General features: G+C 46.9%; 1 protein-coding gene and 1 long non-coding RNA gene across 2 annotated transcripts in view; one reads left to right on the forward strand and one right to left on the reverse strand.

Annotated features, from left to right (window-relative positions):
• Positions 1–9,389, reverse strand: part of LOC106936272 (ephrin type-A receptor 10-like) — a 91,505-nt gene that overhangs the window by 47,874 nt on the left and 34,242 nt on the right. The window contains exons 2-3 of the mRNA XM_015017153.1: positions 6,642–6,706; positions 4,472–5,144 (exon numbers count right to left, since the gene is read on the reverse strand). Of these exons, the coding sequence (XP_014872639.1) occupies positions 4,472–5,144; positions 6,642–6,706 (738 nt within the window). The remainder of the gene's footprint in view (positions 1–4,471; positions 5,145–6,641; positions 6,707–9,389) is intronic.
• LOC106936276 (uncharacterized) overlaps positions 7,387–9,389 on the forward strand; it is an 8,497-nt gene continuing 6,494 nt past the window's right edge. Inside the window, exon 1 of the long non-coding RNA XR_001422096.1 lies at positions 7,387–7,776. This is a non-coding gene — a long non-coding RNA (uncharacterized LOC106936276). The remainder of the gene's footprint in view (positions 7,777–9,389) is intronic.

The following is a 9,389-nucleotide window of genomic DNA, read 5'->3' on the forward strand; positions in this document are numbered from 1 at the left end:
ACACACACACACACAGACACACACACACACACACACACACACACACACACACACTGAAAGAGACACACACACAGAGGGAGACACACACACACACACACACAGAGGGAGACACACACACACACACACACACACACACACACAGAAAGACACACACACACACACACACACACACACACACACAGACACACACACACACACACACACAGAAAGAGACACACACACACACACACACACACACACTGAAAGAGACACACACATACACAGAAAGAGACACACACACACACACACACACGCAGCATGATTAGTTTGTTCTTCTGCTCCGCCCTGATTGGCTGCTTTGCATTCATTGTTTCTCACAGCGAACAGAGAAACACACCGATCTGTCTGTGCAGAACAGACATCTGCACTGTGTGTGTGTGTGTGTGTGTGTGTGTGTGTGTGTGTGTGTGTGTGTGTGGATGAGAAGTCCCAGCACAAGTGCTCAGTTTAGTAGAGCATTACAGCTGATCAATAGCTGTGGTGCAGAGGGAGATGTTGGCGCTGCAGCTCCACATGCACCGAGTGTGTGTGTGTGTGTGTGTTCAGGTAATGATATCACCTGAGGAACAGGTGGACCTTCATCATCGTCACTCTCAGTGGAGTGATCTGATGACATCACTAGCCACTGCATGGAGTCTCCATGTTCTCCCTGTGCATGCTGGGTAATTCGTCTCTCTAAATTCTCCCTAGGTGTGAGTGTGTGTGTGCATGGTTGTGTGTCCTGTCTGTCTCTGTGTTGCCCTGCAACAGACTGGTGACCCGTCCAGGTGACCCGTCCCGGTGACCCGTCCAGGTGACCCGTCCAGGTGACCCCGTCTCTCACCCAGAACGTTAGCTGGAGAGGCAGCAGCAGCTCCCGACCCACTAGGACAGGGTGTTAGAAAATGGATGGTTCTATCAGCTGCAGATAGAACCGCTCCAAACCCATTCAGAACAGAACCAGAACACGACACTGGAAACCAAACCTCGTCGGGTCCAAACAGCAGACGACATTTCCAAACAACCTGAGCTGAATTATCAGAACAGTTCTTGTTTCTCCTTCACGTCTGAACTGCCGTAAAACTTTATTTTCTCGTCACATTCGAGGCTGAGATGAAAACTTTAGGAAATTTTTAGATTTCTGTAAAGTTTCAGGTTTGAGGAGTTTCATTTCTCCACATTCCTAAAAACATTATTCCATATTTATCATAAAACAGGAGGAACATAGAAATGTGTTAGCAGATTGAATTGCTGCGTCTGCAGCCAATCGGACCTCCTGTCATCAGAACCTCTGGGTTCTGTCTGCCTGTTAGACATCAGCGTTGGAGCAGGCCGTCAGTTTCCTGTCAGAATGAATCTTTCCTGTTCCATCAGCGGCTCTGAAGCCGACGGTTCGGATGTTTCTCTGGAAGCTGCCGTTTCTCTGTGCTTGTCAGTAAATGCGATTAGAGGCGCAGCAGGAAGCGCAGCAGGAACAACCGTTTAACCGACTCCTGTCTTTCATTTCATTTAATCACAGCGTTTACAGAAACAATGAGCTCATCAGATCCGCCGCCTCAGACTCCAGCGCAGCGCTCCATGTTTCCAGTTTCACCTGCCGGACTTTCTGTCCTCCACGTCTCCGACGGTCACCTGACTCAGGCTTCCACACTTGATCTCTGTACTGACTTTAGTATTTATCTAAAATGTTACCAGCAGGTCCTTCTGGACTGAACTAATATGGCCGACTGTTAGTTTTCTTTCACTTGTCTGAAATCAGGACATCTGTCTCCATAGCAACGCTGCGCGTCCTGAAGGTTCCCAACTCGTCCCTCAACCGAGGGATGTTTCCCACCTGGATGGGTCTCCAGCAGCTGCCATGGAGGGTCATCTTGATTAGGGCTCAAACAATTAATCGTGATTAATCGATCTAAACAGATCGAGCAGAAACAGAAGAGGCTGAGTCATCAGCCTTGAGGTTCTCCTTCATTCAGTTCAAGGTGTTCAGGTGGAACCTTTACAAAATCAGACCAAAAATCCCAAAACAGGAACCAATTTAGGGCTGAACCAATCAGATTAATTGTGATTAATCAAATATATAATCCTCAACTAATTTAATAATGATTAATCGCTAACAACACAGTCAAAGCAGTAATGAAACCAAAACTGTACAAAAATATAAACATTTTGAATTTAAGATAAATAAAAACTAATTTGTTCTCCAATAACTCTTTAAGTTCTGTCAAAGTCTCACACTAAGCACTTTTTGCACCCAGTTGTCAATTTATTATTAATAAAAATCTGTATATTATCCCTATAATGTGTTTTAGCTGCAGATGAATCCTTCGTTTCAAGCAAACATTCATCCTGAACTTCTGCCAACAAATCAATCCAAACATTTTACAATAACCAATATGGTCGGACTGCATCCACAGGCAAAGTTCGACTGAGTGATAGAAACAACATTTTCTCACACAAGCAGCACTAAGCGGCTAAAGACGAAAACGGATGAAAACCCGGTAAAACGTCCCACCGACACCAACCGTTTCCAATCATACAGAATCACAGCGACACGTTTAAAAAAAGGCAAAAACAAAAACCAGCTCATTTCACGAAGCCAAAACCAGGAATTTATCCTACCTTTGCTGCTTTTGCTCAGAATCCACGTTAGAGGAAATATTTCCACTCAGGTCGCTAATCCAGTTCCCACTATTTTCAACTTTTCAGTCTCATTGGAAACCGTGTGAAAAACTCCGGGCTTCCCTTTTCACCGCTTCTTCTGCGTTTTATTGGCGGTTGGCAAACCAACGTAAGGTGCATTTACCGCCACCTACCGGACTGGAGTGTATCTGTTGGATTTTCCCTCGTTTTGATTGGTGTATGACGTTGCTTTGTGATTTTGTAAACTCCCTCTGATTCTATTGGCTATTGGATGTGTCAGTCACCCAAATCGACCAATGAGCTGCAGAGAAAATGTCCCGCACTGTTTCACACAGGTGAGGACTTCTGAGCAGTACTTTGACTCCTTTCTTGTTTCAAAAACGAGAAGAACGTTATTAGTTGTAATAAACATTTATACCAAGAAATCAGTTGGTGGAAAAAAAAAGTCAAGAAAAAAAGAGATTTAGAATTGCAATAAACGGATATTTGGGATATTCATCTGGACTTTAATCAACCAATACTTTTCCAAAATGTCTGTCTTATTTATTTTAGGGATTAAATTTAGTAAATCCTCGGAGTATGTCCTGTAGGTTCTGTAGGTTCTGGATTGCAACTGCACACCTTCAAAGGGAAATCCACAACATAAAATGTATTTTATCAGAATTTTATTATTATTATTATTTTTTGTCATTTTTTACAGCGTGCCATATTTATTTGTCTCACTCAGTAATCGGAGTAGACTTCCAGAGTATTCTCTGGAGTGTTTCTTTATGTTGATACCAGAACCGTTCACCTTGTAGTTCCTGAGTTTTACTGAATTCGTTTTCCAGTTCAATCTAAGAACAGGATCAGCAGAAGGTTTTGTTTTCCTTCAGTCTGGACTCAGGAAGTCGCAGCATCAATGTCGAATTTTTACCACTTTCATGAACATCTGCAGAGTTTCAGAACCAGAGTTTATCTGAGGACATCAGCAAGCTCCATCAACAACAGAGTTTATACCCCTCAAAGCCTTCCCAGTGCTCCCAGTATGCTGCCCAGTGCCACCAGTGAAGCTGCAGCAATAAAAGCCTGAGGCGTCTTCATGCCGACCAGCTGAACGGTGGAGGAGTTTCTGTCAACGCCACAGAAACAACGTGGGACGCCTGGACACTTAGTCACTATGCTGAGCCACACACACACACACACACACACACACACACACACACACACACACACACACACCTCAAAGCTGTTCACACTGCTGAGACACACACACACACCACAACTCACATGGCGACCAGCGTGACACACACTGCAAAGCAACGATCAGCCTCATCAACTCTACCTGAGCCAATCAGAAGCTGAGAAGTTCCACCTGAGCAGGTAACTGCTCCACTTCTTCACCATCACATTCCTCATCTTCATCTAATAAAAACAGGAAGTCTGACCTGAACTCTGTGACCCAAAGCGACCTGCTGACCTTCAGAGTCGGTCTGAGAAGACGCAGCAGGTCTGACAAACAAAACTAAATCTGCAAATGAGAAATCATTTCTGATTCCAGAACAAACTGCTGCTGATTCTTCAACCATCAGTCAATAACCAGCCTGGCTACGGAGGAAAGAAACCAACCGAAGGAACTGAGGTCATGATTCAATGAGACAAACCGTTTATCTATTGGCCCTTGAGAGAAGGAACAAATCTGTGAAGGTCCCAGATCCCTTCTCCAGTTTCCTCCTTTAGGTCCCGCCCATCTCCCCTTTGGTCCCGCCCATCTCCCCATTGATCCCGCCCATCACCCCACGTCCCCGCCCATCTCCCCTCTGGCCCCGCCTACCTTCGCAGCTGCTGTGGCCCTCCTCGTAGCCGGCGCTGCAGCTGCACTTCCCGATGGGCACCAGCCACTCCCCCTCGGCGCTGCAATGCATCCTGGGAGGGCTGTCGCTGTCCACCTCCGAGTTATTGACGCAGCCGCCGCGGACCTCCACCAGCGTGGCGAAGGCGGCCTCGGCCACCGTGTCGGGGAACACGGCCAGGTTCTGCACGGTGGCCAGGCAGCGCTTGTAGTACACGCGGACGGCCACCAGGGCGACGCACGCGCCCACGTCCTGGAAGGCCAGATGGAAGCCCTTCCGGTTGAGGTGTCCGATCTCCCGCACCTCCGTGTTGAGCTTCATCTTCCTCTCCCCCAGATCGCCCTGCGTGAAGCTCTCGTCGGCGGCGATGGTGTCTATCTTGGAGTAGCGGTCCTCCCGGGTCACGGCGCCCAGGTCCCGGTCCGACTCCACGTACAGCAGGTTGAACGTCTCCTTGCAGGTACCGGCCACGCCGGGGATGCTGTTGCAGTCGCGCAGCGTGAACTGCAGCTCCACGAAGATGCGCTGTCCGCCGCGGCGCGCCACCCAGCCCGTCTGCAGCCAGTTGTTCTGCTGCGTGGGCTCCATCACGTTACACACCTGGTAGGTCCGGATCGGCTTGTACTTCTCATCCACGCCGCTGATCTCCTCCCACTGGCAGGAAGACAGAAGCCGCGTTAGCACAGCCTGACCCGGTGACCTGTTACGTCATCATCAGAAGTTAAATATTTTTGATTGCGCTAAATATTTAGGCTGCAAGCAAAATATTTTAGTAGCTAGCTAAATACTTAGCTGCTGTAGCGAAATATTTAGGTTGGTAATGAAACATTTAGCTCATAACAGGCTAAAAACAACAAATTATTGGCATTAATCTTTAACTCTGTAACTGTGTAACAGCTCCCTCCTCATCCTCCTCATCATCCTCATCATCCTCATCCTCCTCATCATCCTCAGCGCTGAGTCACTGTCAGCTGTTCAGTTTCATCCTGCTGAAATTTTTGGGAGGATTTTAAAACCTCCAAACAGAGAAAGTGTCAGCTGACGCAGAAACAGTCAGAATCTAAATTTGCTTCCAGCTTTGACTCACGCTGATCTGTAGAAGCTTTTCTTTGTTTCTGGGCTGAATGTGAGTCACTGAGGCTGATCTGGGATCTGATCCATCTGATCCTCACTCCAACAACACGGCTTGATTTAATGAACACATAAAACCTCAGAGCACAGTCCATGTTTTCATGACTATTAGATGATTTTCAGGCATTTTCAAGCAAAATCCATCATAAAACTCCTAAAAATGTAGAAATATTAAATATGACTGAGTTTTTCATGTTTCTGCAAACATATAAGTTCATGAATCTGTTTGGGGAATTTGTGCCAGGATTTTTACTCGCTCCATCTGCTCCTGTTGGAGAAACAAAAACTGTGGCGTTCAGGAAACATCTGAAAATCTAAAGTCATCTGAGGGATTAGATCTGATCTGCATGTGAAGCAGCAGGAGGCTGAAACGGATCCGTTCTGCCGAGCTCGGCCCGCTTCATTTGGATTCAACAGCAATAAAATGTTTTTCTGAAGCTTCCAGCAGCGCAGAAGGAAAAACATCAGAACATGCTCCATGTAAAACTGATCTGAATCAGGAACAGAACAATCACTGCATCTGGATCTCTGGCACAAACCGAAGCCGCTGCCATGAGACCCGATGACCCGAACTGATGAGGTTCTGGTTCTGGTTCCATCTGGTCCAGAACCGTCCGGCAGCAAGCTGGGACGCTGTTGGCACAAACAGCTGCTGCTCATTTATTACACACAGAGACACTGTGTGTGTGTGTGTGTGTGTGTGTGTGTGTGTGTGTGTGTGTGTGTGTGTGTGTGTGTGCTGGGTCAGGTGGGAGTGTGTGACAAACAGTTCTGGCAGAGAGCTGTTCTTTTAAAAAGCCCATTTGTCTTCCAGCCATAACTTATCACAAACGATATCGATCGACACGGAGGAGAGCATTTATCTGCTGCTGCGGCCGCGCGCTGCCGGACCCACCGGGCCGCTGCCGGACCCACCGGGCCGCTGCCGGACCCGCAGCGCGCTGCCTGGATTACAGCCGCTGATGAATGGAGACGATAAACGCTCAGAGATGGTAACGTAGCCAGAACAAGGTGACTTACTCCGTTTGGGGGGAAGGAGGTCCAGCCGAGTTCTGCCTGCGTCTCCTTGGAGTTCAGCAGCACAACTGCAGCAACAGAGAGAACAAGGAGAAGGTCAGAGGTCAGCGAACAGGAAGGGTGGCGTCTTTACCTGCAGCAGGTCAGAATAACCAGCTGGAACGGGCCGGTTCCTCTGGAAACAGAACAATGAGAACGGATCAGAACCTTCAGGAGAAACAGAAACATGTCTTCACCTTCAGAACCACGGACAGAACCATGACAACCGCTTCAGAACCACGGACAGAACCATGACAACCGCTTCAGAACCACGGACAGAACCATGACAACCGCTTCAGAACCACGGACAGAGAAACAGGACTGGAACATTTTCAGAGCGCAGAAATGACTCATGAACACTGAGAGACCCGGAACCAGCTGAACCTGGTTTCAGAACCACAGAAACGGGTCAAAGCTGCTGACCATCCCAGAACCTTCCAGAACCAGCGAAGAAAATCTCTCCCAAAGCAAGAGATTGTTTTATTTACAGAATAAAGATTCCAGCAACAATGAAAGTTTCTCAGGTTTTCAAACATCATTAAATGGAATTTATTGTCAGAATGAATCCAAACTTTTATCATGACTGATGGTAAATACAAACGATGCCTGTTAAAACCCGCAGTGAGAATCATGAAGCCCGTCTGAACCGACCCAGAAGAATCAGAAAATATTTAACGTGTTGGAAGGAAAACAGTTTAACTTCAGGTGGATTGTTCCTTTATCTGTGAGCATGAAGAAAACCTGATTTCAGCCAGTGTGTGTGTGTGTGTGTGTGTGTGTGTGTGTGTGTGTGTGTGTGTGTGTGTGTGTGATTAAACATCCATCATCCTCAGGTCCTGATCGGCTCCTGGAGGCTCGTCAGAGGAAGTGAGTCCAGCCTGGTTGGTGGCGTCATGGCAACAGCTTCACGTGTTTTTCTGGTTGTTTCAGGACGAACTGAAACCTGAGAGGCTCGATTTTCACCTGAAACTTCTTCAACCTGAAACTGTTTCTCATGGCATCGTTCCGGATCGGTCGGGAATCTGGAGGATCGGAAACGTAAAAGGAAAATCCTCAGAGCTTCAGCTGGAGCCACTCAGCCCAAACTGATGAACATCTGGTGATCACTGCAGTCACACACACACACACACACACACACACACACACTGAACCAACAATCTGAGCTGAAACATCCAGAACATCATTAGAACTGGGTCTTAAAGGGCCGGTACCATCTGTTTTCCAGGCACATGGTTCCATTTTATAGCTAAATAAAGTAACTATGTTACATTCAGTTGTTATAAAAATACTGTAAATAAAAAATGTGACCTAAGAAATGTTAGTTCCTGATTTAGTGCCGTGAAATTGGGCCTCTGTCTCCTGCTCTTCCTGAAGCTCCGCCTCCAGGAAGTCGTCCCAACATGGTTCCTCTATTAACCCTTTAACATTTTTACCAGCGTTGCTCTGAGCAGCAGCTCCTATAACGAGCTCAGCAGCTGGTTGCTAATTGCTGCTGGCTAGTCTGAAGGAGCTGAGTGGGGGAGGAGCTGCGCCTCAGGGGCGGGGCTAGGTCCACCCAGACATTTTGCAGCTGAATGGTTGCCATGGAGACTAAAGGATTTCTGAAACATGAAAGAATCAAAGCAACACTGCAGATTAAAACGTTGAAACGTGACGCTGGCCCTTTAAATCCGCTCCTCTTCCTGCTCTTATGAAAGCCTCCACTCCGAGTCAGGAGGCGAAGTCACAACCACACTCTGACACAAATCTGAGATGATGCAGCAGAAAGAGGTCAGAGGTCAAAATAAACCTGGCAACGCAGCCGTGGGTCAGTGGGCCGAAGGCGGAGCCAGGAGGAACGCCTCCACCCGGCGGATAACAGGAAGGAGGAGGAAGAGAAGAGAGAGGGATGATCAGCAGAAACACAGAGACAACAGGAGGAAAGGATGAGACGGAGGAGAAGAAGAAAGGATGAGACGGAGGAGAAAAGAGGAGAAGAAGAAGAAGAAAGGATGAGACGGAGGAACAAACATGACTCCAGAGGATCGGCTGTAATCAGGTTCTCTTTAAACTCTAATGGGTCTGCAGGGGAGCAACAGGCGGGGGAGGGGCAGGGGGAGCCAGAGAAACTCTCCTTTCTTCTCCTCTTTACACAGATCCACTTAGTGAGCTCTCATCATCATCATCATCATCATCATCAACTCAGCTTTTCACTCATAATTTCCTTCATTACAGAAACAAAGCGGCCAAAGAATCCGCAGGGCGTCTCTGACGGCCTGCTGGGGGCGCTGCAGACTGGATCACACTGGTTTTACTGGTTTATCTGGTTTTACTGGTTTATCTGAACTGGTTTATCTGAACTGGTTTTACTGGTTTATCTGGTTTTACTGGTTTATCTGAACTGGTTTATCTGAACTGGTTTATCTGAAATGGTTTTACTGGTTTATCTGAAATGGTTTATCTGAACTGGTTTTACTGGTTTATCTGAACTGGTTTTACTGGTTTATCTGAAATGGTTTTACTGGTTTATCTGAAATGGTTTTACTGGTTTATCTGAACTGGTTTATCTGAACTGGTTTATCTGGACTGGCTTTACTGGTTTATCTGAAATGGTTTTACTGGTTTTACTGGTTTATCTGAACTGGTTTATCTGAACTGGTTTTACTGGTTTATCTGAAATGGTTTTACTGGTTTTACTGGTTTATCTGAACTGGTTTATCTGAACTGGTTTTA

Source organism: Poecilia latipinna, unplaced genomic scaffold (genome assembly GCF_001443285.1).
Source record: "Poecilia latipinna isolate Pla-1442-1.1 unplaced genomic scaffold, P_latipinna-1.0 Scaffold2110, whole genome shotgun sequence".
Classification (NCBI taxonomy): Eukaryota; Metazoa; Chordata; class Actinopteri; order Cyprinodontiformes; family Poeciliidae; genus Poecilia; species Poecilia latipinna.